This window comes from Haliotis rufescens, unplaced genomic scaffold (genome assembly GCF_023055435.1).
Source record: "Haliotis rufescens isolate VD_foot unplaced genomic scaffold, xgHalRufe1.0.p SCAF_6, whole genome shotgun sequence".
Taxonomy (NCBI): domain Eukaryota; kingdom Metazoa; phylum Mollusca; class Gastropoda; order Lepetellida; family Haliotidae; genus Haliotis; species Haliotis rufescens.
This window is the reverse complement of record NW_025964334.1, coordinates 49,907,953-49,935,913: the sequence shown is the minus strand read 5'-3', so window position 1 is coordinate 49,935,913 and position 27,961 is coordinate 49,907,953. Positions and strand designations below refer to the sequence as shown.

The 27,961-nt window shown below is 43.5% G+C and overlaps 1 protein-coding gene across 1 annotated transcript; it reads right to left on the bottom strand.

Annotated features, from left to right (window-relative positions):
- Positions 1 to 53: 53 nt before the first annotated feature.
- LOC124112147 (nitric oxide synthase, brain-like) lies at positions 54 to 27,279 on the bottom strand. Its single transcript, XM_046472127.2, has 28 exons — positions 27,177 to 27,279; positions 24,210 to 24,480; positions 23,188 to 23,330; positions 22,538 to 22,700; positions 21,783 to 21,874; positions 21,060 to 21,201; positions 20,746 to 20,885; positions 20,126 to 20,300; positions 18,098 to 18,199; positions 16,904 to 17,098; positions 15,583 to 15,656; positions 15,167 to 15,299; positions 13,422 to 13,526; positions 12,328 to 12,368; positions 12,111 to 12,173; positions 11,748 to 11,922; positions 10,849 to 10,993; positions 10,661 to 10,739; positions 9,304 to 9,497; positions 8,581 to 8,750; positions 7,611 to 7,821; positions 6,616 to 6,697; positions 6,086 to 6,219; positions 5,121 to 5,278; positions 4,295 to 4,486; positions 3,969 to 4,058; positions 3,101 to 3,197; positions 54 to 1,042 (listed from the first exon to the last, which is right to left on the bottom strand). The coding sequence occupies exons 2-27, from the start codon at positions 24,447 to 24,449 to the stop codon at positions 3,126 to 3,128; spliced, it is 3,510 nt and encodes a 1,169-aa protein (XP_046328083.2). The 5' UTR covers positions 24,450 to 24,480; positions 27,177 to 27,279; the 3' UTR covers positions 54 to 1,042; positions 3,101 to 3,125.
- Between the last annotated feature and the right edge of the window lie 682 nt (positions 27,280 to 27,961).

The window sequence follows — 27,961 nt, the reverse complement described above, 5'->3', positions numbered from 1 at the left end:
ACTCGATTATTTACAGACCGCCGTCATATAGCTGGAATATTTCTGACCGCGATGTTAAGACAACAAACCAACCAATCAACCAATCTTTTACTGTCCTTTGTCCAGATTAGAATATAAAATGCAGCAAAGATGATTTCGGTGATCCTGGAACAGTCATACTGCAGCTTGTTTCGATCATTCTTCTTCTTATTATTATTTTTAGTCAAGGTAGTAGTAGTAGTAGGGGTAGTAGTAGTAAACAATAACACCCCTATAAAGGACACTCTGAGCACAAGTGGAGTGTGTAGACCAGGGAATAAGGAATTTGGGTTCAACATCTACATTTTGTAGGGTACAGTTGTCATTATACGTGACTAATATTACGTTTGATCATGTTGGATTTCTTGAAACATGTACAATCTGCAATATGCCACAACCAACTGCACAGTTCAACAGATTTGATAAGGGCGTCCACCAAGTGAGTGGAAAGGGCTTTCCTGAAGTAAGAACATTCTGAACTGTTAATATACATTTCCCAGACAGCATTCTGACGGTGGCCCATCGAATCTACTTTAGCATTGATTTACGACAGCCCTAAGATCGCATCATGGAACGGCTCCATGGTTTGTAACCATATGAATTCAACGATTTCCGCGAGCCTGACCACCTTATCCCGTTAGTCGCCTATATGGTTTGGAAACGAGATGGTACAGTGTATTAGTGTATTGCCACTAATACCACGTGGAGTGTTGCACTGTTTAAGGATATGTGGATGTACTTGATGGTACTTGATTGTTTCTGCATTGCATTTCAATGAACGTTCTTCCACGTACATTATCTTCATTCAAATACAATATATCAGTAAAATGTACAAATTTGCATTCCTATCCTTCGATTTACAGTCGTTAATAGACTTGATATTTCACTGTATTATGAATCGCTATCAGTTGACACAAACGCCCAATGAGTCGGTGCCTGACAATCCTTGCATCTCCACTTCGCAGCTAGTCTGTTGGCATCAGAAGATCTGCCGACGATTATGTCCCTTTGAGCGTCTTCCAGTCTGAATAAAAAAAAATAATGAACCATGTACAGGATCCTGAGGGTACGAAAATGATAAGTCGGATATCTTGCATCAAAAGACAAGAGATTGGATGTAACATCACGAACAACCTGATCACCATATTAAGATCTCTTTAAATCTGACCTCGACGAAGATCACACATGTTCTGCCTTTTTACGTTCAACATGCACTTCGACAGAACGATCACAAGGCTACTAACATCACGGCGTCTGTCCATGCTTCCTATTTTATTTCATCGAAGTTGAAAGAATGTCATAAGTACTTCAGAACCATCGTTTACACATGGATATCAAGAATCCTTTCAAATATAGGTTGTGTCTTTCTGAAATAAAGATGTAATATCAAAAATGCAGAAGGAACCAATATCCTATTGCTCACCAGGTAAACTCATAAATGTTATATCTAGCCAGCAGCCATTTAAGCGGACATGGTGTTAAAATCAGGGGATGATGCTCTGTTACAAGGTGGGCAGCGGAGTTGAAGAGTTCAAGAGGGCTCGGGAGATCATCGAGGACCTTCAACTGACACTATGCAAGAAAGTGTTGATAAAATACATCATATGATTATGGATGAGAGACCACCCACCACATGCCACATAGCCAATACTGTAGGCGGCCCTTTGAGATCCGGGGTAGAATAGGTCTTCAGCAAAATATGCTTCCATGTTTGTCGTAAGAGGCAACCAACGGGATCAGATGGTCAGTCTCGCTGTCTTGGTTGATGCATGTCATCGTATCCTAATGGTGTGGATCGATGCTCATAGCATCTGTCACTGGATTTCCAGGTCCAGACTCGATTACTTACATACCGCCGTCATATAGCTTGAATATTGCTGACTTCGGTGTTAAACAACAAACGAACGAACGAACAATACTGTAGGCATCAGTCATGAGAGATGAGAACATTTTAAGTAATGAGCTGGGCATGAAGAAGCTTTCAGCATGCTGGGTGCCAGAAAGTATACAACAGCCAAACCAATAGAAACATTTAACGTCTAATCAGACGACGAAGGCAGAGTCTATTCCATCAGCTGGCATGGCGATCTCCAGTCATCCTGCTGCTGGTGGACGTCCACCTGTAAGGTCAGACCATCAATGGCCAATAATGACTGTGACTTTGAAATCATTGTACTTCTCCGTATTCACCAGATTAAACACTGTCAGTTCCACCTCTGTCCAAACTTGAAGGAAGAACGGTCTGGCATCCATTACGCAAATCTGCTGTGGAGGGCTTTTTACATCATTAGGAGGAAGCCTTCTACACCAGTGGGATCCAGCCACTCCAGCATCGTTGTCAGAAGTATGTGGACTTTATGTCCTGAGGGAAGTTATGTTGAAAAGTAATGTTGCAACTAACTCCATCAACGCAGTACATTATAGTCAGGCCTCGAACGTTTCAGTCATACTTCCTACAAGGTTCTCAGAAAGTCATTCTTAACGATTTTAAAAAGCAACATTTTAACAAATTTAATAACTTGCTTCTTTAAGCGCCATGAACAGAGAAGAAGAAATTAACCGATGATGGGACCAACTAGCGGAGGTACAGACGATGGATAACTCGTTATGACGCATGCTTGTGACAACATAACTGAACATCCTGAGAAGGTAATAAGACCACGCCATGCAAGGTATATTTTTTATCGTCTGTTTAAGTCGCAGTATTTTGTTATTTTTGATCTCTTGCTAAACTTGCAAACAATCACTTGTGATTGTGATGGGATGGTGCTGCTAGGGTAGGTAGCAGAGGTCCTGATGGGGTATCATGCAGAAGGCAGATGTGCCATAAGTCCCCTGTGGTGGCCTAATTTTTATGTTATGTATTAGACTGATGTTGTCTAGTTTCCAATATAAATCTGTGATATGTGATTATTCATTTTACTGTCCTCTATGAAAAGGGTGATAAATTATTAAAATGCACTATGTTTTTCTATTGATTTCTATTGATTACAATATGCATGAAATGCTGTCTCTCACCATGCACAGGTCAACGTCCGAAAAATCTAACGTGAACAATTATCATAAAATTATTGCTACTCACCTTGTATTACTATCACAACGGATTCCTATGTGGATGTTTGACTTCTTTTGGGGACATGTCGTGAACTTTGAGATGTATTGAGCACTACAGATGCTGACTGCAAAATAACGAAGTGAGCAATGTAAGGCGTGAAATAGTAATGTTGAGTTGCTTGGTTTGTTGTTTAACGCCGCACTCATCAATATTCCAGCTATATGACGGCCATCTGTAAATAATCGAGTCTGGACCAGACAATCCAGTTATTAATATCAAGAGCATCGATCCACGCAATTTGGGATTGATGACATGCATCAACCAAGTCAGCGAGCCCTACGAACCGATCCCGGTAGTCGCCTCTTACGACAAGCATAGTCGCCTTTTACGGCAAGCATGGTTTGCTGAAGACCTATTCTACCCCGGATCTTCACGGGCTGCGCATATGCCGTCACCAGGTGATTCTCAGCAGGTCCGTGATTCAGCCGGGCGGGACACGAGAGGCCAAGAGGTACAAGTCGTAATTCGTTATGGAGACGTGTAACAAATGCAGCATTTGTTCAAATGCTGAATTGGGAAAATCCTCGATTCCGATTTGCCAGTAAGACGTATCACATCACAATAACCACCTCTGATTGAAACATATGTTTCGAGGAAAGATGATATTAATTGTAAAGTCATGGTTTGGAATTTCTTACAGACATGCACTTTTTTCCCTGGCAGGAGGTGCTAAACACTTTTGTCCCTCAAACGTTCTCTTTATCGTTTTGTTACAAATATTTCCTTTAAAAAGATCCCTGACAAAAATTCATTGTGTGAAGAAAGGTCCCAGGTAATGGCGTGTAATGGCATCAGAGGAATTAATGATGATTCATTGAGAGGCACCATACCGTACCTGCTCTTTCGTCTTGGCAGATGACCTGTTTTCCACTTTCGTTTTCTTCAGGGCAACACCGAATATATCTTCGTGGTATCTCTTGTCACTCTGAAATATGTATCAGTACCTCAGTTTTATCAGTTTTCAGTATGAATTTTCAACAGATAAAATACCAAATCCGTGATACATTATTCCAATCTCTGTTTTTTTCTCTCAAGGCGAAAATAGTCTATAATAACTATATTAACCCTCATTTTAGGAAGATGGTCCGTGCCTGCTGTTAGTGTGTGAATTTACTCCCAGTAGACGAACAGGATCTGGCTGCTTCCAGTCTTTATACGTACCCTCATTTTGCGAATATAGTCTCTGGCTGCTTCTGGTGTCAGGTTTCCGTGCTCACTCAGAATCCGCTCGAGGGTCTGCTTGACATCTTCGGCCATTGCTACATCGCCGCATATGTAGATGTGTCCGCCGGAATTGACCATGGTGTTGTAGGCGTACTTGGCTTGTTGTCGCAACATGTCCTGGACGTACATCTGTGGAGGAGACAGAATATTTGACTTCACTGTCAGTTGTGGAGAAGATGAAACATTATACTATCAGGTGGGGAGGAGACAGAACATTTCACTAGCAGGTGTGAAGGAGATGGATCATTTCACTATCAAGTGTGGGGAAGATGGACCATTTCACTGGCAAGTGGGGAGGAGATGGAACATTTCACTAGCAGGTGTGAAGGAGTTGGAACATTTGACTATCAGGTGGGAAGGAGATGTAAATTTCACTATTAATTGTGGAGGAGATGGAACATTTCACTATCAAGTGTGGGGGAGATGGAACATTTCACTATTACGTGTGGGGGAGATGGAACATTTCCCTATCGGTTTGGGAGGAGATGGAACATTTCACTATCATGTGTGGGGGAGATGGAACATTTCACTATCAAGTGTTGAGGAGATGGACCATTTCACTATCAGGTGGGGAGGAGATGGACCATTTCACTATTAACTTGCTTTGTTCGGGACTTCAGATCGTGCTCAACGATGTTCTCGCCTTACTAAACGATAATCTTTGATGCTAGTGCTGGCAGGTTAAAAGATTGTTTGACGTGACCTTCCATTTTGATAGTAAAAAAGGGAAATGACCGAAATTCGACAGAGAGGATGATATCACCTTCGGTGTGCCTGGTTCGCGTGACAAGGCCACGTGGTAGTCGCTTAGCACTCCCTGTGTCTTCATGGCCGCCAGCTCAGATTCATACACGTGATCTTGGCTCGACGACCGGCAGCCGAAATACAGCGTCATGTCACCCCAACCTCGTCGACTTGAGTCTGAAGAAAAGAACAGACAAGAGTCCAATAGCAGACCATGCAAAGAACACAACCTCAAGTCACCCTAATATCACCGACTGGCGTCCAAAGTGCATTAAAAACAATACCCCAGTCGTAGAAATTACAGAATAAATGCAGCACATGTCACCAAACAATGAATTTTAATATATACGAGTAGAATGTCCTGGCAGCACACTGTGTGCACCTTCGTGCGTAGAGTGAGTGGGTGTTTGTGTCCATCTGACAAACTACTTTTTCAGGGTCACATTTATCCTCTAAAAAAATGACCAGACCTTTCTTGATGTGTCTTGATCGCGAGGATGAGCAGTGCCGTAGGTCACATCTCATTGAGACAAAGCACCATTTTTGTAAGATTTCACAGGCCCCGGAGAGTTAGCCTGACAGCTGTAATACCAATTGCAGAGTTAACTTTTGTTTGTTTGTAGTTTAACGCCGCACTCAGCAATATTCCAGCTAAAATGACGGCGGTCTGTAAATAATCGAGTCTGGACCAGACAATCCAGTGATTGATATCATGAGCATCGATCCACGCAATTGGGATCGTTAACATGCATCAACCAAATCAGCGAGCCTGACCACCCGATCCCGTTAGGCGCCTCATGCTTGTCGTAAGCGCATGGGTTGCTGCAGACCTATTCTACCCGGATCTTCACGGGTCCCTTATGAAGGAACACCATTCATATCATAATCATAATTTCAATTACAGTTGTTAATTATGGTGACATGTCATCATTCATTATCTCAGGGGCCACTAAAGTTTTGTCCAGGTGTATTTTATGGACTCACTGTTCGGAGCAGGTCCTCTGGCCATCTCTATCTGCCGCTGTTGCCAGAAGCTTCTGAAGGGGGCGACGCCTGTCCCTGGTCCCACCATCATCACCGGCAGCGTCTTGTCCTCTGGTAGGCGGAAGTTGGGGGCGCTGTCACAGACAGAGATGGATATAACTGTTTAAACTCATATATGTGTCCGCTGTCGTGTTGAATTTCAATTTTGCTAAAACCATGTGAGACCCGTGAAGATCCGGGGTAGAATAGGTCTTCAGCAGCCCATGCTTGCCGTAAAAGGCGACTAACGGGATCGGGTGGTCAGGCTCGCTGACTTGGTTGCTGCATGTCATCGTACCTCAATTGCGTGGACCGATGCTCATGTTTTCAATCACTAGATTGCCTGGTCCAGACTCGATTATTTACAAACCGCTGTCAAATAGCTGGAATATTGCTGAGTGCGGCGTTTCACAACAAACAGACAAAAAAACCTTGTCATGATAACTCTATCATGACGAATTGGAAATGATGCAATTTGTTTGATGACTCACGCTCTGATAGCGCACGGGATGACCTGTCCGACCTCCAGTCTGTTTAGCCAACCGGAACACACACCCTCGTGTTCCACGCCACCTGCAATGGCAAATATTTATTGTATTTCCCCTTTTTGAATTGCGTTTACATTTACAAGTTTTCGTCACTCAATCAAATATATCAGTAATCAACTGCGTCGTGAATACCTAACAGGTATGTACACTCCACGTTCCTCTATCAACCGGTGTTATAATGCCGCGTGTGTTTATTTTTAGTCAGGTCATGAACCCATGAAGATTCCGGGGTAGAATAGGTCTTCAGCAACCTACATGTATGCTACATGTATGCTACATGTGTGCAGCTATGCTTGTCGTAAGAGGCAACTAACGGGATCGGGTGGTCAAGCTCGCTGACTTGGTTGATGCATGTCATAGATCCCAATTGCGTGGATCGATGCTCAAGATGTCAGTCACTGGATTGTCTTGCCAGGACTCGATTATTTATACCGACCGCCGTCATATAGCTGGAATATTGCTGAGTGCGGCGTTAAACAACAAACCAACAAACCAACCGTCATGTATCGATGATGCCCGTCTCATGATCATAAACCGTTTAAACATCGCTACTCGGAGAGATTTTTTATCGATAATCATCTACCGGGAAAATGTTATTATGTTAAAGATTTACCATTCTACGTTTTACAGTTGTTACTTACAAATTTCATATTTCATTATATTATGAATCTCTATCAGTGGAAAATGATCGTCCAATGGGTGAGTGAGTGTGGTTTTACGCCGCTTTTAGCAATATTTCCAGCAATATCACGGCGGGGGACACCAGAAAAGGGCTTCACACATTGTACCCATGTCGGGAATCGAACCCATGTCTTCGGCGTGACGAGTGAACGCTTTAACCACTAGGCTACCCGACCGCCCCGATCGTCCAATGAACGTATATACAAGTAAATATTAATGGAAACAGTCCCTGGTCGTATTGACTTGGAAACTATTACCTTGCGTTGTGTACTTTAGCACGGCAACAGTGGCATGGACCTCTTTGGGGTTGGCGTCGTGAGAAGAACTGATGCTGTAGTAACGCTGTTTCAGTAAGGGGAGTTGCGTGACGAGCAGCGAGGCGGGTACCCGGAGGGAGGGGAATTCCCCCAACACTTCCACGAGGGTCGGCGTCTTCGTATCCCTCCATTCCTCGTAAACGCTTGAATCCTGGAAATAGTACAGTATTAACGGAACAGCCTTGAGGAAATATGGCACATCGTCACGGGGATGTTTCATACAACGCTATTCATCCTCTGAAATATAGAATTGAACGTCTGGTACATGCCATTGACAATAAAATGCTTATTTATGATGAGAGTGACGTTTGATGCTTGCAACGCGAGGAAGTAAAATTACAAAATTTCTTTATGGACGCTGTGGTTCAAATAACTATCGCAGTAACAATGTATGAAGTTGCCCTGGTACAAATAACTGTTGTAAAGTACTCCCGAGACGGTGAAACAATTAATCGAATACCCCGGCCTCTTCCAGATCAGGCTATATTGAAGAAGCACAGTTCTAAAGGTTATAATATATTTTCTCTTACTACACTTTTGGGCATTAAAATCGTTTTTTGTTCACTTCAACTTCTTTCATTTAGCATTCAAATAAGAGGTTCACCACAATTACACAAATGATGCATCATTTGGTTCCTATGTTTATCATATAAGATGACCCGTGAAGATGCGGGGTAGAATAGGTCTTCATCAACCCGTGCATGTTTGCCGTGAGAGGCGACTATGCTTGTCGTAAGACTAACAGGATCGGGTGGTCAGGCTCGCTGACTTGGTTGATGCATGTCATATTATCCCAATTGCGTAGAATGATGCTCATGTCAATCACTGGATTGTCTGGTCTAGACTCGATTATTTACAGACCACCGTCATGTAGCTGGAATATTGCTGAATGCGGCGTTACTTGACTCACAGTGGTCAGAAGGTCAAGTCTGTCCTTGTCCTGGTTCCGTACTGCCAAGCTGGACAACACTTTCAGGAAGTCCTGGGTGGGGGGCGTGGTCACATCAAGGTACCGGGTGAAGGCTGTTCTTAGAGAACAGGCCGGCAGCTTGTCCCATGTCACCCACTTCTTCGCAGTGCCTGAAATATTATATTGTCAATACGCCAAATACAACAAAATATACAACTGAGTGAGTAGTGAAGATCCGGGGTAGAACAGGTCTTCAGGAACCAATGCTTGCCGTAAATGGCGACTATGCCTGTTGTAAGAGACGGGAACGGGTGGTCAGGTTCGCTGACTTGGTTGATGCATGTGATCAATGCTCATGATATTAATCACTGGATCGTCTGGTCCAGACTCGATTATTTACAGACCGCCCTCATACAGCTGAATGTGGCGTTAAACAAGAACCAAAATCCTTGAAAACCCACGAGCACGGGAATTGGGCTGACAAACCTGATACATAACATGTGATCAGGTCGAAAGAATGACCATGGTGTCAGGTACGCCTATGGAACGCAAATCTTCACAGCGAACTGATGTGCCCAAGACGACTGGGTCACCCATGAGCCTTTGAATATTAAGGTTCAGTGAATGACAGATTAAAGATCCGAGTAATCTTATTCTTATGGTAAAGTGTAACCGAATGGCTAACATTCAAATTAGTTTGCACATTAATGGTTTTAAATTTACCTCGTGTGGTTGTCTCCTCCTGCATCATTTCTATCCGCATGATTTGTCCGTCAGGGGGCGCATCGTGTAGGCGAGACAAGATGGCGTCCACCATTGCCGGGGAGTTTGAGGGAAATATGGCTAAGTGATCACCTGGGCTGTACTTCATGGTAGTGGCAGCATTAGTTTCGAGCCGGACCAGGATAGTTTGCCGCCTGGACGAACACCATAAGTCTCATTAGTGTCAAAGACATTCAGGCATATTAGGACCTTTTGGGCCTTTACCAATAGCAAGAGGGTAATATGAACCAGGAGACGTCTGTGGGACGTTTGTGAGTGTATAATAAACAATAGTAATGGAATAGTTATGCTGTAAGCCATATTATATATGGGCATTTACAAGTTTTATGATTGTGCAAAGACGCCAATCAATTGTCCATGATTAGAGGTGAGAAGAGATGAAATGGGGTTTAACGTCGCGTCCAAGATTATTGCAGTTATATAGCGACGTGCATGTACGTGTATGTGTTTGTGTGGCTGCTTGTACTAGTCCGGACTGATGCCGATTTATAGTGCTAGCTCATTGAGATACCATGCCCCAGTTTAACTTAATTACCCCACTCAGACACAGTATACTGACTCCCAGCCGACCAGTCCTTGTTTTAGCCCCTTAATGCCGAGCGCCAGACAGGGTAACAACAAGTACCATCTGTTAACGTCTTTTAGTATGACGCGGCCGGGGATCGAACCCCGGACCTTCCGCTCTCCGGGCGGACGCTCTACCACTAGACCACGGAGGCGGTCTTCCATGATTAGAGCTCATGTTTTCTTCAGATCTGTGCTGTTAGAAAAGTGAAGATGGAAACAGTCAGTCTATAGGTCATCCGCTCACGGTCCCATTTGGCTCCTAGCGAACTTCTTCTCCCAACTGTTTAGGAGCTGTTAATATTGGTTATAAAATACTGAAAACTCAATGCTTTAAACTATTGTTGTTGCTGGAGAAAACATCTTGCAGTTCACAGTGTACTGAATTTATATTTTCTCAGCAATATATTCATTAATGAATATAAGTGTTAGCTTACAACTTAAGCATAAGGACAATGTGATGATGGTACTCTACTAAACCAAACATATTAACTCAGAATATTGTGTTTTTGTTTGTTCGTTTCTTGTTTTACAATAAAAGAAAACGAAATATACATTTACCGTTTTGAAATATGAACATCTTCAATGTAAATATACGTATTAAATAATCTTTCATTCTCTAAATTAAAAACATGTTTATTTGATGGAACCTGCCTTAAACATGATACTTCTGAAATTGAGTATATGTTGACAAGGGGGTTCCGGTAAATGACGGAAAAATGAAAGTACATACGGAGACGTTTGAGACTGGAGCTGTCTTCTCTCTAGGACCTTACACGGCACGACAGTCTTGTTGCTGATCTTGCCGAGAACTGAAGGAAGATACGACAGAGTGAGTGAGTGAGTTAAGATTGCGTTACGCCGCATCATGTAATACAGGTATATAGGCTACGTATCTGGATTGGCAAGGTTTCACTTTACCTTTAAACAAGTCACCCTCATCCCCGTCAGGAAGTTTTGCTATACGGAATCTGTCGGCCGACCACGTGTCGTCGTTAGTGGACAGGTCCCCGGTGAGGTTTGTCATGTCCATGTCGCTGTCCACGTCGAACGCCGTCAGGGAAGCCTGCAGTTTAGAGGGGTTGTTTAGGAGATTTGTGCTGGCGGGTCTTACGGGTAAGGTGTCTACAACAGTGCATCCCCTGCATCCCATCCACTCGGTTTCCGCCTACTTACGAATAATCCCTGTCCAGGAATCAAGTGGCAGAACCTTCAAAGCCACAACGAAAAGGCTGAAGATGGCTTCTATATATTTTCCTTTTCGGAGTATAGAAAGACAAAGAATTGATGAAGATCATGGGCCGACCTCATTTTCAAATCCGTGACAATTTGGCAACGATAGTGTGACAAAGGGGAGACAAAGTAAAGTCGCTTTGATATATCAGGATCTGCTAGTTGTGGGTTCGGAATTTAGATTCACCCAGAAAATGTACTCGGTTTTCATCATGAAGGTAGAAACCACCTCTGTGGTCTTGTGGGCAGAGCGTCTGCCTGGGGAGCAGAATGTCGGTGGTTCGATCCCCTGGCCACAGTATACCAAATAAATTAAATATGGTACTTACTGTAAATTAACCTTACCCGGCGATCCGCATTAAGGGGATAAAAAACGAGTCAGGAAATTGTATCGGGAGCTTGGTACTGCGGCACTCTATACGTATGTCAGTGAGCTGGTGCTATAAAAGCGACATTAGTCTGGACAAGAACAAGCACCTCTCCTTAGTGGTGAGTATTTCCCTGCTCCAAATGGCACCAAACCTAATCCAACTCACTACTGTATTAACCTATCAATACTGTACGTATGCTTAATATCTCAATCTCACCTTAAAGGCGTGCTGTGCCCAGGTCTTAAAGGAGTTCTCCTGCCCACTCAGTTCATCCCCCTCCCCCGTCTCCAGGATCTTCTGACCCCCGAGGTCACCCAGCAGCGAGTCCAGGAAGTGACCGAAGGCGCAGAAATGGGGGTATGCTCTCGAACCCAGTCCAAACACTCCGTATCTTTTTAATCAAAACGAGAACTGAAATACTGTTCGTACGACGTTAAGTCTGATTTTAATTCCAAACACATGTTGGCCGTTCCCTATCAGTATAATGTCCTAATTCAAGGAAGATGATTATTACAAAAGGATACATATTGGTTGTATATCTTTAAAAAGAAAAGGAAGAAATGAGCAAGAAAAACGTACCTGATGTTTTTTAGTGGTCTTCCATTAAGCTCGATATCGTCTCCTGCTTCACTCCCCTTGTTTCTGGACCACAAGACAACATGAGATGGTCGGCAGCAAGAAAAGTGTAGTTGGACAAATGCTAACACTTCTGCACATAAACATTTACACTCAATTTCATTTATGTGTTTACACGTAATAGTATTTTGAAATGAGTAGTTATGAAAGTGATACTAACCTGTTTGACTGTTTAAGTATCTCCAGGCTCTTGGCGAAAGCCTGGAAGAGACAAAATAAATTCACGTCACAGTCTGTACAGGTTAGTACATAAATATGTGCCCTATCTCTCTGTCGTCCTCTTTCTATCACAAACTTCTTCGCCCTCCTTGTCTCTCCCCCTACTTTACAACTCTGCTACAACCATACGTGGAGAACTCGCAACCGACGGACCGTTATGTTTACAAACAAGTGATGGCTGCCGTCACGCCGAATACTCTTACCCCTGCTAAATTATTTTCTTTGTCAATCATGTAACTTATATGGTAAGAATGTTAGGGGGAAGTTTGTTGATTTTCCGTTCGTCGGAAATGTCGAAACAATCTGATCAAACAAATAGGTAAATTCATCTAGGAAATATGGTCAGTCGTAATCCTTTTTTAAAATCCACTATGCTTGCATGCCCAAAGACATAAACAAAAGTATTAACGTTATTATTTGGGGTTAGAGGGCAAATAGCCGCGTCCACATTGGTGGCAGCGATGCTACCGAGAGTGTCACACACAGGGAAGGAGCTTGCTCTCTTATACTCTCTCTCTCTTCCCCATCTCTATGTGTGTGTGTGTGTGTGTGTGTGTGTGTGTGTGTGTGTTGCACTCTCTGATTTCCCCCTATCTGCGTCATCTCACATCTCTTCTCTCTCTGCGAATGTACCACCCCTCTCCCTTTCCTCTCCCTTTTTGTGTGGCCTTTCCACCTTCCGTGTCTGTCTCACTCCTCGCCCAATCTCCGTGTCTATCCGACCTCCCTTCTCCTCCTTCCTCCCCATCTTTTCCACTCACATCTCCTGTTTACCCCACGCCTCTTCTTCTTATCTCTGTGTCTGGCTGTCCCACTCCTCTCCAAGGTGTCTACCCCACTCTCTCTTCTGCATTTGTCTATCCTGCCTCCGCTCCCATCTGTATCTGTAAACCGCCCTTTCCCTTCCACACCCTACCCCTCTTTCTGTGTCTGTTCAACCCACTTCTTTTCTTGTGTGCGATTGTCCCACCCCTCTCCCTTTTCCACCTCATTCACCCACCCCTTATGAAAACTTTTCAAACCAACAATGCTCACCTCTCCATTTTCGGGGCCTTCGCCGTTGCCGAAAGTGCTGGTTACGACAAGGATGAGGTTCTGCTCCTGCAGCTCAGTGAAGCAGATGTCCTCCATACACACGACCTGTGGACAATCGACAGAGATGACAATTATGTAATTTGCTGTTGTGTGAGTGAGTGAATTTGGTTTAACACTTCTCTTAACAGTATTCTAATTATATCAAGACGTGTCAGCTTCATGTGGGAGGAAATCCCAAATCCCAGGTCACTTTGGTGAAATTCAAAAGCACGGATATGAAACATAGAAACATATTCGGGGCGAACCGATCGAGATTGATGCCACACTCACATGATTCTGGCGTGCCCAACTCTGCACAGCGACTTTCGGCGCCTTAGGCGACTGACCACTCGTGTCATGGCCTTAGCTTAGAAAGCAAAGGGGCGTTTTTTCAACAACGTACGCTTGAATGTCTGACACAACCATGTTGCGTACTGACACAAGAATCTTACCCTGGCAGTAAATACACGCTTGAATGTCTGACACAACCATGTTGCGTACTGACACAAGAATCTTACCCTGGCAGTAAATACACGCTTGAATGTCTGACACAACCATGTTGCGTACTGACACAAGAATCTTACCCTGGCAGTAAATACACGCTTGAATGTCTGACACAACCATGTGGCGTACTGACACAAGAATCTTCCCCTGGTAGTAAACGCACGCCTAAATGTCTGACACAACCATGTTGCGTACTGACACAAGAATCTTACCCTGGCAGTAAATAGACGCCTGAATGTCTGACACAACCGTGTGGCGTACTGACACAAGAATCTTACCCTGGCAGTAAATAGACGCTTGAATGTCTGACACAACCATGTGGCGTACTGACACAAGAATCTTACCCTGGCAGTAAATACACGCCTGAATGTCTGACACAACCGTGTGGCGTACTGACACAAGAATCTTACCCTGGCAGTAAATACACGCTTGAATGTCTGACACAACCATGTTGCGTACTGACACAAGAATCTTACCCTGGCAGTAAATAGACGCTTGAATGTCTGACACAACCATGTGGCGTACTGACACAAGAATCTTACCCTGGTAGTAAACGCACGCCTGAATGTCTGACACAACCATGTGGCGTACTGACACAAGAATCTTACCCTGGTAGTAAACGCACGCCTGAATGTCTGACACAACCATGTTGCGTACTGACACAAGAATCTTACCCTGGCAGTAAATAGACGCTTGAATGTCTGACGCAACCATGTTGCGTACTGACACAAGAATCTTACCCTGGCAGTAAATACACGCCTGAATGTCTGACACAACCGTGTGGCGTACTGACACAAGAATCTTACCCTGGCAGTAAATACACGCCTGAATGTCTGACACAACCATGTTGCGTACTGACACAAGAATCTTACCCTGGTAGTAAACGCACGCCTGAATGTCTGACACAACCATGTTGCGTACTGACACAAGAATCTTACCCTGGCAGTAAATACACGCCTGAATGTCTGACACAACCGTGTGGCGTACTGACACAAGAATCTTACCCTGGTAGTAAACGCACGCATGAATGTCTGACACAACCGTGTGGCGTACTGACACAAGAATCTTACCCTGGTAGTAAACGCACGCCTGAATGTCTGACACAACCGTGTGGCGTACTGACACAAGAATCTTACCCTGGTAGTAAACGCACGCCTTAATGTCTGACACAACCGTGTGGCGTACTGACACAAGAATCTTACCCTGGTAGTAAACGCACGCTTGAATGTCTGACACAACCTCCTTGCGAAGCGTTCTGATCTGCCGGTCTCCGTGGCGTACATGATGACACAGTTGATGTGGCTGGCCACAGCATTTGCTTTAGATTTGTTTAGTCTGTGGACAGTGTGGACAGTCATCACTATGACAATACATATTGTTAATGAGAAAAAAACAAAGAGATTCTTGGTAGTATTTTACGAGTGCTTCAAGTAATTGAGAACTTCTCACCCAACGACAAATTCTTTATGAATTTTGTAACCGTCACATAATGTGTGTATGACGGTGAAACCTAATGATGTGTTTATGTTAAACTGCCTGCCTTTGGCTGGTATCGGGTTACTGAAGTAGTGCCCATCTCACGATTAACATGGTGATCGGAAGTCTAAGACCCACCCACCGTTTTTGTTGCACCTCCAGGTACCTTTGATGCAGGCCCTTGTCCTTCCAGACATGAACCTTCCACGCGTCCTCCTGGAATGCACGTTTAGAGGGTCTTACACTGGACACGGACGGTGTATAGTGTATATAAGGACACACACATAATCAAACAAACGAAAAACCAAACAAATGTAAAGGGTCTCACACTGGACGGGGCGACAGAAACAAATACACGCACGCATGTAGAGTCCTACACTCGATGCGATGGGGTCATATATAGCCACACACACACACACACACACACACACACACACACACACGCATGTTTAACACTTATAGTCATATCAAAGACGGTCATAATGTATATATTTGGCCATATTCGCATGTACGTATATCTTAGCGACACGAGCCTACAGTCATTTGTTTGGGACTGACTATTTCTTCGGCCATTGCAGGAAGACATGTATTGTTTTCTCTGAAACGAAGAACCAAACAACGTTCTTTAGACCCACAACACACTTCCATCAGGAAATCCACTGAACAATCCTTGAGACACAAACTGAGTGGGGTACGCGGTTCAGTACACTGTGTCAGTTTAAGGATGTCTACGGCTGTGACTGTTGTGTCTGAGGGTGTTCTAACATTATAATGCACATGAAAGTCATTATATCGCCGATATGAGGATGTGAAACTATAACGGGACGTCAAATCGTCAAAGATGAGTTCCTCTTGGACAACATTTCTTGCATTGCCTTCGGCAAAGACGAATGGGAATAGTGTCGCAACCTTCTTTAAACATTGACTTTACTGCATTGTAATCTCGTTGCCTGATGTCAAAGCACTACATGTCTTCATGGGAATGGTGCCACGCGTTAGGAATTGAGAACAAAAGGTAAATGCGCATGCGTTGATCAATTTGCGAAATAAATAGCACAGTAACATATTGAAATAATGCTTTTTCAAAATAGGATTGTTGACATTGTGAATTATTTCTAAATAGTCCCCAGTAGACAAATTTATATCTATAACACAATTAATTAAATTAACCCCTTCCGTTTTCATTTGGTCAGTGAGAATAAATCATGATAGTTTTAGGAATACCTGTCCCAGAAAAAGTTAAGATACTCTTAACACAGATCCTTGGACACCTGTAGTGTAGGAGAATTTCTAAGGCACTAATGTCATCGGCTTTTCCCATTCAGATAAATCCCTCAAATACCAGACAGGTGTGGTACAGACAAACCGAGAAAGCTAGTTTGATTGTCGAATTCGAACCCATGCAGATGACACTGGCAACTTAAAGTAAAATGCTTGCATCAAGCTGTGACACCAGACTCTACCTGGTACTCATATGAAGGCTTGAGCTTGTAGACCATCATCTCTTGATGAAACACATCTGTCAGACTCCCACTCATCGGGGGCACTACCCACACCCAGTCAGCGGGGCACCCCCCTCGCAGACGCTGCTCGGTCTGAAAATGCTGGATGAAGGATTCGGACGCTGTGTGGTGATCAAAAATGGTCACACCTGTCGACTGTTGCAAAATGAGAACGACATCATCAAAGACGATATATCAACAATGTAGACAATCTGTAAATAGCAGACAAGCTGAAATAGACATGATCTGACACGCTTCGACGAACTAATATTATAAGCACGGTATTGCCTGGTATTGAAATCGAGCGTGTCCAAGAATGTCTCATTAGAAATTTCAATTTAACATAATGAAGATAAAATGAACTTTGAATCACGAACTTTCACGGTAGTATTTCGGGGAGTGCAAAGGTCACCGACTAGGATGTCATAACACTACATTTCACACTTAACAGTAAATGATTTTCGCATATCCCCAAGATCCATCGGTTAAAATATAGATAAATACCCTGACGTATTTCCAACAAAATGTCTCAGCCAATTTGATACCGATATCGTCAAACAAATTTGGTGGCCTTTGGACGTATTGCCGGTTGATCAGGGTAACAACATTCAATGTCTTAGTAGAACTTTCAAAACAAGTTGTGGAATACGTTTCAAACTTGTCACAACAGTGACCAAAATCATGTCTGCTGTAATTCCCGATTCTGGCTTGAACAACATGTTCCCGTGTTTGTTAAGGTGAACAATTGACTTTCCATTGCATGTGTTTCTGATGGATGAAAACGGTGGGGCAGGATACGCTGACCTTTTAGCGAACACCTGGTATCATACCTATTTGATAGTGATTCATAAATGATGCTTATAATATCGTACCATAGACTCGGCTTTCATCAGATCTTTCTTAATTTTCCTAGATTTCTTATGATTATGGATTTTTTTAAAATTATATATACTTGAGTCTTCTTTGAACCAATATAAACAACATAAAATGGATATATCTAAAAAGCTATAGTTATGCATAAAACGTGCTGGTTGAAGGAAAGGCAATATGTACTTGGTAAATATACACTATAGCGAGGCTTAAGACTCGGCGGGTGCCGACGCTTGCAGATGACAGGCCAAGAACGTCATTGTCGGTTGAGAACATCACACGTACCTGGAAGCTATACAGTACAGCAATGTTGACCTCCACTAAGGCTCGGTCACGCCATAGTGAAGAGATACTCTCAGTGTTCAGACCCATCTTAATAGCAACTTTCTGAAAAATGATAGATACAAATACAATATGAGACCTTGTGTTGCGCATAATAAGGTGAGACATACTGTACCTCGCCTATATATTTTACCGAATTAAGCATCTGAGAAAGATCTCATCCACCTGAGTGACGTATCTTATGGCGTTACAGACGTCCACGTGACATCACCTACCTGAATGACGTTGTATCTTGCGGCGTTACAGACGTCCCCGTCACATATCACCTACCTGTGTGACGTATCTTACGGCGTTACAGACGTCCACGTGACATCACCTACCTGAATGACGTTGTATCTTGCGGCGTTACAGACGTCCCCGTCACATATCACCTACCTGTGTGACGTATATTGCGGCGTTACAGACGTCCCCGTGACACATCACCTACCTCTGTGTCGTATATTGCGGCGTTACAGACGTTCCCGTGACATCACCTACCTGATTGACGTTGTATCTTGCGGCGGTACAGACGTCCCCGTGACATCACCTACCTGATTGACGTTGTATCTTGCGGCGGTACAGACGTCCCCGTGACATCACCTACCTGAATGACGTTGTATCTTGCGGCGGTACACACGTCCCCGTAACATCACCTACCTGAATGACGTTGTATCTTGCGGCGGTACAGACGTCCCCGTGACATCACCTACCTGATTGACGTTGTATCTTGCGGCGGTACAGACGTCCCCGTGACATCACCTACCTGATTGACGTTGTATCTTGCGGCGGTACAGACGTCCCCGTGACATCACCTACCTGAATGACGTTGTATTTTGCGGCGTTATAGACGTCCCCGTCACATATCACCTCCCTGTGTGACGTATATTGCGGCGTTACAGACGTCCCCGTGACACATCACCTACCTCTGTGTCGTATATTGCGGCGTTACAGATGTCCCCGTGACACATCACCTACCTGTGTGTCGTATATTGCGGCGTTACAGACGTCCCCGTGACACATCACCTACCTGTGTGACGTATATTGCGGCGTTACAGACGTCCCCGTGACACATCACCTACCTGTGTAACGTATATTGCGGTGTTACAGACGTCCCCGTGACACATTACCTACCTGTGTGTCGTATATTGCGGCGTTACAGACGTCCCCGTGACACATCACCTACCTCTGTGTCGTATATTGCGGCGTTACAGACGTCCCCGTGACATCACCTACCTGTGTGTCGTATATTGCGGCGGTACAGACGTCCCCTTGACACATCACCTACCTGTGTGACGTATTTTGCGGCGTTACAGACGTCCCCGTGACACATCACCTACCTGTGTGTCGTATATTGCGGCGTTACAGACGTCCCCGTGACACATCACCTACCTGTGTGTCGTATATTGCGGCGTTACAGACGTCCCCGTGACACATCACCTACCTCTGTGTCGTATATTGCGGCGTTACAGATGTCACCGTGACATCACCTACCTGAATGACGTTGTATCTTGCGGCGGTACATACGTCCCCGTGACACATCACCTACCTGTGTGACGTATATTGCGGCGTTACAGATGTCACCGTGACATCACCTACCTGAATGACGTTGTATCTTGCGGCGGTACAGACGTCCCCGTGACATATCACCTACCTGATTGACGTTGTATCTTGTGGCGGTACAGACGTCCCCTTACCATATCAGATATCACCTACCTGATTGACGTTGTATGTTGTGGCGGTACAGACGTCCCCTACCATATCAGATATCACCTACCTGAATGTCGTTGTATCTTGCGGCGGTACAGACGTCTTCGCGGCACATCACCTACCTGAGCGATTCTGTATTTAACAGACGTCCTCGTAAAACATCATTTACCTGAATGACGTCGTGCATACCGGCGTTACAGACGTCCTCAGTATATCACCCTCCCGAATGACGTATGAAGTCGCGTCACGGAAAAACATACATAAGCGACGTGGCACTTTACTTACCTCAGTCATGTTGTATCTTGCGACGTCACATATATTCCTGGCCCCGACCTCCGTCCCCATGTACCAGCCGTTGAAAGGGATTGCGGGAAACTCAATCCCACCACAGTCAAGCAGCATCTTGGACACACCCGGAAATGCGAACCACTTCAAGCCAAACTCCTCAAACCACTGGTATCTATAAAATTGAGTCGTTTGTTCAATACTTGATGGGTATGTATTTTTTATTTTAAAAACAGATCTATGAATTTAAAAAAGCATTACCATGCATATTACGTTTCAAATCGTTTTAATTTTATATGAAATATGTAATACCTATTTTGTTATGCCATGATGAAAACGTCGAACGGAATAGTTCTGTCACATATCCTACCAAAATATATACTCTCCGAGCCTGTTAGATTATGAAAAGATGGTACTGAAACGTTTTTAAATTAACAACAAATGTAAAACTAAAAGGGTCAACTTATTACCATGAAAGAACACGCGTTTTTTCCTACTCGTTCCTGGAATATAGCTAAAAGTGGTGCAAAGCCCACCCCACTCGCTCTCTTACAACTGATATATTACTGACTGGTGGATTTTCTCACGATCACTGTCAACATGAGAAAGTGTTTTCCAACCTTGGGTGTTTGAGCGTCACTTCCAGCACAAGCTTCTCGGGAATGTCAAACACTTCTGGGTCGTTGCCTCCAGCAGACAGGACGAGTGGTAGAACATCAAACATCCCGCCTTTCCCACGCCAACCCAGCGCCTCGCATATCTGTTCATGGGTAAAACAACGGGATATATTGTAAGGGGTTGACCATTTGATATTCCGATGTCTTTGGATTTGTTGCAGAAAAAATACTCGACAGTGCTCGATACTAATGGACCTAATAATTTTATAATCACATCCGGCTGTCTTCCATATTGTGCAGCTTGAACGTAAACCAACCTCTGTGAACTCTAAGTTGGCGGGGTCGCCGACGACGCTGCCGTCAGACTGACGGTAGCCAGCGTATAGGATCAGCTGATTGTTCCATACCCGGAAGTCTTCCTTCCTGGCTTTACGCTGGGGAAACACAGTGATTGTAGACCTGTAGTAAAAAGGAGTAGTAGTAGTAGTAGTAGTCCTGTGTACGACAGAAAATATGATGGAGGGCATCATGGAAAATTCAAGCAAATCATTTGATTTTTTGAGAATCATGGCAATCATGTAAACCCTAAAGTGGGAGGAAAGTGCAAAATGACATTCATGATTTTAGTGAAACCAACTAGCACCGGAACCCATTATGGAGTTCTTATTGTTAAAGGGAAAGCAACAATAGTTAAAACAATAATATTATATATAAACGCTGTAGGTCAATAATAATAAGAGTGTAATTTTTACTGCGATAATTTCGCTGCACGGTTTGCGGTAAGAGAGTATTTCGTTGCACTGCAACTGACAACGATGTATGGACAAAAGCTTGCGCTCAAAGCATCTTTTGACATTTGTGTCATAAAATAATCTCCCTCTATTGTATCCGAAGAAAAGTACCCATATACGCCAAAATATAAGACGTCTGACCAGATAGTTTGAGTAAATCCAATTTTGTGTTACTTGCAACCAGTGGAGGATACACATACGCCGTTGGTACTTTCATCAGCACAATATCATATCGGGGAATATATTTACCTGATGTTACCGTTGTTGGTGCCGTACTCAAGATGGGAACAAATCGCTTCAAACATTCCCCGAGCCGTGGACACGTGGCGAGCATCCATCACCTACAAACAATAATAGATACATTAACTGATGGAAAACCCTGAGATATAATATATTGCAATGCAAAAATGATTGCTACAAAGCCCTTTCCACCTGCTACCATTTTCTTCTCCATAGATACATGTTGGTAAAATCTGTTCCACATCCGTCTACAGAAACATATTCCTGTTTAAACTGTCCTAGGGTTATCAAATCCTTCTACAGACGAACAATGTTGATATGACTGATGCGGTGCTATCAAATTGATTGAATGAGTTAGTTTACTGTGGCTTTGAGAAGCAATCGTTTTTTCTTCACATAAGCCCAATTTGACATACTAGCACAGGTGGCCAGTGCAGACAGGAGACTTCATGGTTACTTTTTCAGGTCACGTGTTACTTAATGTCTTCCCATTTGTGGGTATCGTCGATGACTTCCTTTACTGTGTTATTAAACCAGACATATACATATACCAGTTTGGGTGAAACCCACGAGCATAGTTACATGTTGGTAAAAACTGTTCCACATCCGTCTACAGACACACATTCCTGTTTTAACTGGCCCAGGGTTATCAAATCCCTTCTAAAGACGAACCTTATTGTTACGACTGATGCGGTGCTGTCAAATCTTCTGCAGACACACATGATTTTCTAGTGTTATTTCCCTGCTCTGGGCAGACAACTCACCTTCAGTTTTGACCACTGGATTCTTCCAATACACCGCGGTGCGTTCCTCCATGCTGTCTTCACACCGAAGGTCAGCTCCTCCAAGGTCATGTCATAGGTTCCGGATGTCGATATGTCATTTTTGACTTCTGCCCACCTCTTTTTATGACGTTCAGAGTTTAAGCTGGAAAGAAAGAAGTAGAGATCATATGTTGCTTGTGATACAATGGATGGTCACGACCGACAGTTGAGTTTCTTTTGGTTTGGGGTGGTGGTTGGATATCTGGGAGATATTTATTTTGTTTGAGACAATAGCTTTTTGGTCATTGCTTCACGACATGCTTTGAGACCTTTGAAGATCCGGAGTATAATAGGTCTTCAGCAACCCATGCTTGTCGTAAAAGACGACTATGCTTGTGGTAAGAGGCGACTTACGGGATCGGATGGTCAGGCTCGCTGACTTGGTTGATGCATGTCATCGTATACCAGTTGCGTAGCCTTTGTCATTTTATAGTGTCTGTACCGCCAGACTGACTCGATTTTGGCGGGTGATCGAGATTGGTAGTTCTCTTGTATTGGCCTTTTATATTAAACATCATTGCATGCATCAACAATGGTATTTTGAATACCAATGGATGTCATAACAACTACTGTAACTTCTACCACAATACCTTTTTAATGAAGTGTAATATTGGTCACAGAAGTCCTTGGCACCGGTCAGCATATCCCCCTTTGATCTATGCGCCTTAGGGTGTTTCATGTCGTCGTTCAACATTGTTGAACCCAAACATAGGTTGTTTGTACAGATCCCGGGCTGAAAGTAAAATGAAATTATTGAATGAGTTAGTTTACTGTGGCTTTGAGAAGCAAACGTTTTTTCTTCACATAAGCCCAATTTGACATACCAACACAGGTGGCCAGTGCAGACAGGAGACTTCATGGTTACGTTTTCAGGTCACGTGGTACTTTATGTCTTCCCATCTGTGGGTATCGTCGATGACTTCCTTTACTGTGTTATTAAACCAGACATATACATATACCAGTTTGGGTGAAACACACGAGCACGGTTATGGTGCTTACTCCCTAATGTGGAAATTAAGCATTTACAAATCGTGTAACTATTGAAAGATCCAAGGGATAATGACGAATGAATATGGCAGGTTTACGCAGCTCCTAGACATATTTCAGCCACATAGCTCGGGAAACATTGATAATGGGCTCCAAATAAATGGCAATGTGCGGAAGCAAAGCTGGGTCATCGGGATGACGAGCGAACTGTTAAACAACTAGCTGTAGACTATATCGTTTCTCTGTCATGGTCCATAACACCCACAGCCACCCCCCCCCCCCCCCCCCCACCCACCCCACCCCCCCCCCCCCCACACACACACACATACACACACACACACACACACACACACACAGCCACCCACGCACACACCCAGCCACACACACACACACACACACACACACACACACACACACACACATATACCAATAATGACATTACATTCACGGTTGAATGATAGTCAATTACGAGTACATGACACTGACAATGTTACAACAAGGTTATTATGACCACATGATACTGACATGATTACAACTAATTAATTATGACTACATGATCCCGAGAATATTACAACTATTTTACTACCACGCTATGATCACAATAGTTTCACAGCTAGTAACACACCTGAAGCTGCTTCTGATGCAGCGTGTCCACGGCAACTGTTCCATCCACGTAGTTTTTCAAAGAGGCTTCTTTTGTCACTGGACACGACCTAGCCGCGAGCGGCGCCACTCGGTTCCGGGATATCTTGCTGTTAGGTGCTGAAGAAGTGACTGACACTAGCTCAGCTCTTGGCGAGGAGCTTCGTGGCTTGTTCTTGAAGCAACACAGCACAGAGGAGCCCACATAGGCGTCGGCGGACATAACGTGACTGATTGATTATTCTACCGTAATACTGGAAAAAGAAATATATTCAATTGACAACTTGATAAATCCACATATTTTCATTTTTAAATATATTGATGGTTGTATAAGTTAAATGTTGTTATTAATGATCTGACAAAATCGAGGGAGACCCGAATAGCAGCCTTGACCTTCATCACGACGGATGATAACGGGAGGGCAGATGTTGCATATGTGTACCAAATTCGCACCAGCTAATGGCGTTTTTTGTGTGTAGTTTCACCTGAATATAGGGGGCACGGGTGGCCCAGTCGTCCAAGGCGAAGCAATGCGGGTCCCTTAGAGCTGCATCCCTCAGAAAAGTATGATTGGGGGTTTGGGGTTTGCCATGATTTTGTTTCTAGGTTTGTCGCCACCATATGGTGCATGTCTAAGACCTGAGTTGCTTCGTTTAGTAGACATTTTACACATGTGAGTGAGCTCAATTTTGAGTCCAATATCTTTCACTCATGAATAGCATAACAACATTTTTTGACATTCTGTGACATGGAGCAGATTTAGAACTTTGGAAGTCGTATTCACTGAAACATGTCAAGTTGTCCTCGTCCACATTGCTTTAAATCATCACAGGGGGAAGTAGTCTACAACCATCACATACAGCAGTAGACTGTAGGCTGTGATCATCGCATATAGCAATAGACTGTAGGCTGTGATCATCGCATATAGCGGTAGACTGTAGGCTGTGATCATCGCATATAGCGGTAGACTGTAGGCTGTGATCATCGCATATAGCGGTAGACTGAAGATTGTGACCATACTATGTAGAAGTCGACTGTGACCATAGCATGAAGACGTCGACTGTCACAATACCGACAAGTATAGTCGCCTTTTACGGCAAGCATAGTCGCCTTTTACGACAAGCATAGTCGCCTTTTACGGCAAGCATGGGTTGCTGAAGACCTATTCTACCCCGCATCTTCACGGGTCGACCATATTTGTAGAAGCAGACTGCAACCATCATATATAGACGTAGACTGTGATCGTCATATATCGACGTAGACTGTCACTACCATCTATAGACGTAGACTGTGACGATAATATACAGAAGAAGGGTGTCGATAATATGTAAAAGTGGACTGTCACCATTATTTGTAGAAGTAGATTGTCACCATGATATACAGAAGTATACTGTGTCCATAATATGTAGACGTGGACTGTCACCATTGTATGTAGAAGTAGACTGTCACCATGATATACAGAAGTATACTGTGTCCATAATATGTAAAAGTGAACTGTCAACATTATATGTAGAAGTAGACTGTCACAATAATATACAGAAGTAGACTGTCACCATAATATACAGAAGTATACTGTGTCCATAATATGTAGACGTGGACTGTAACCATTATATGTAGAAGTAGACTGTCACCATGATATACAGAAGTATACTGTGTCAATAATATGTAGACGTGGACTGTCGACATTGTATGTAGAAGTAGACTGTCACCATAATATACAGAAGTAGACTGTGTCCATAATATGTAGACGTGGACTGTCACCATCATATGTAGAAGTGGACTGTCACCATCATATGTAGAAGTGGGCTGTCACCATCATATGTAGAAGTAGACTGTCACTATAATATACAGAAGTAGACTGTGTCCATAATATGTAGAAGTGGGCTGTCACCATCATATGTAGAAGTAGACTGTCACCATAATATACATAAGTAGACTGTGTCCATAATATGTAAAAGTGAACTGTCACCATTTATGTAGACATGGACTGTCACCATAATGTACAGAAGTAGACTGTGTCCACAATATATGGAAGTGGACTGTCACCATTTATGTAGAAGTGGACCGTCACCATAATATACAGAAGTAGACTGTGTCCACAATATATGGAAGTGGACTGTCACCATTTATGTAGAAGTAGACTGTCACCATAATATATGGAAGTAGACTGTCACCAAAATATATAAGAGTACTTCATAAAACGCGTCTTTCTAGGTGCCCTGCGTAAGATATAAAGATGTCTTGCTGCATTCATAATATGTGTTTGTACAATAAGTCAAACATGACACAATTCCAGGTACACAAATAGTAACGAATCAATTTGTTTGGCGATTGACAGATGTCCTATTGTTACTGAGTGGGTGTGGTTTTAGGCCGCTTTTAGCAATATTCCAGCAATATCACGGCGGGGGAAACCAGAAATGGGCTTCGCACATTGTACCCATGTCGGGAATCGACCCGGGTCTTCGGCGTGCCGAGCGAACGCTTTAACCACCAGGCGACCCGACCGCCCCCATATTGTAACTAAACTATCACGTACGTACTCTGAACAATTGTTGAAAAAGAGAAACGTCAGGAGGTAAACCCAGACAGTTGGCATATTAATTGCATGTTTTGCTCTGTGTGAAGATGAAAGAGTCACAACCTGTGGATACATGACTGAATACATATGAGTCATATGGATCATCAATTCAAAAAAAAAATCAGTTTTGAATGACACATAAGTTTGAATGACTTTGAGTGGATAGTTATGTTTCTGTTATGCTAATGATTGTATGCATATATTATATGCAATTAACCAGTTCGGCGTTTTAATCTGCTTTAGAATCTTAGTCTTATTTCAAATGTAATGAAACGATTATCAATGTTAGGTGATAAAATTCAATATTTTCCTCTATTTACTCGAAGTTAACCATAATACCATGTCAACAACGGAAAACTAACCACATACCCGTTTTGATGAAGAAGAAAATTACTTCTCTCGAGGCTAGCAGAGAGGACGAGAGTCTGGGGTGCGACAGTGCCGGCCTTGCGGTGCTAACAATTTATACCAACTAAGTAACGATAAAGGTAATTTGCTATGTCACATGTTGCAATCAGGAACACTTGTACAGTTGGAGAGATAACGTTTCCACAGTCCACTCCCAGTGGATTTTTCCCAGAAGCGATCATAAATAAGCTCGCAAGAGCACACGACATTTTGTACCAATTCTCCTGGGACGCATATTACCCAAGGCAATAAGTTTTAGGGTAGGGTATTGAGTAAGGTTTAACGATGCTTTAAAGTTTATTTCCGGTATATTCTCGCGCACCAACCTAATGCTGGGAGGAAGCACGAAGTGTTGCAGGTCAGGGGACTTTAAAACGTAATTCGATTTGGTTGTTTGGTTGGTTTGTTGTTTAACGCCGCACTCAGCAATATTCCAGCTATATGACGGCGGTCTGTAAATAATCGAGTCTGGACCAGACAATCCAGTGATTGGTATCATGACCATCGCTCCACGCAATTGGGATCGATGACGTGCATCAACCAAGACAGCGGCCCAGACCACCCGATCCCGTTAGTCGCCTTTCACGACAAGCATAGTCGCCTTTTAGGGCAAGCATGGGTTGCTGAAGACCTATTGTACCCCTGATCTTCACGTGTCTGAAGATAGGTGAATCCGTGATCCCGTGAAGTGAGTGATTATTGTTTTTAACTTCTTAATATTCCAGTAATATCACGGCGTGGGACAC

Excerpts from the sequence above, each read along its gene's own strand:
- LOC124112147 (XM_046472127.2), bottom strand. The coding sequence starts at position 24,449 with ATGTCCGCCGACGCCTATGTGGGCTCCTCTGTGCTGTGTTGCTTCAAG. Across the intron at positions 18,200-20,125 it reads CAAGATACAACATGACTGAG|AAAGTTGCTATTAAGATGGG; the intron begins GTAAGTAAAGTG and ends ATCATTTTTCAG. Across the intron at positions 5,279-6,085 it reads CAGAGGACCTGCTCCGAACA|ACTCAAGTCGACGAGGTTGG; the intron begins GTGAGTCCATAA and ends TCTTTTCTTCAG.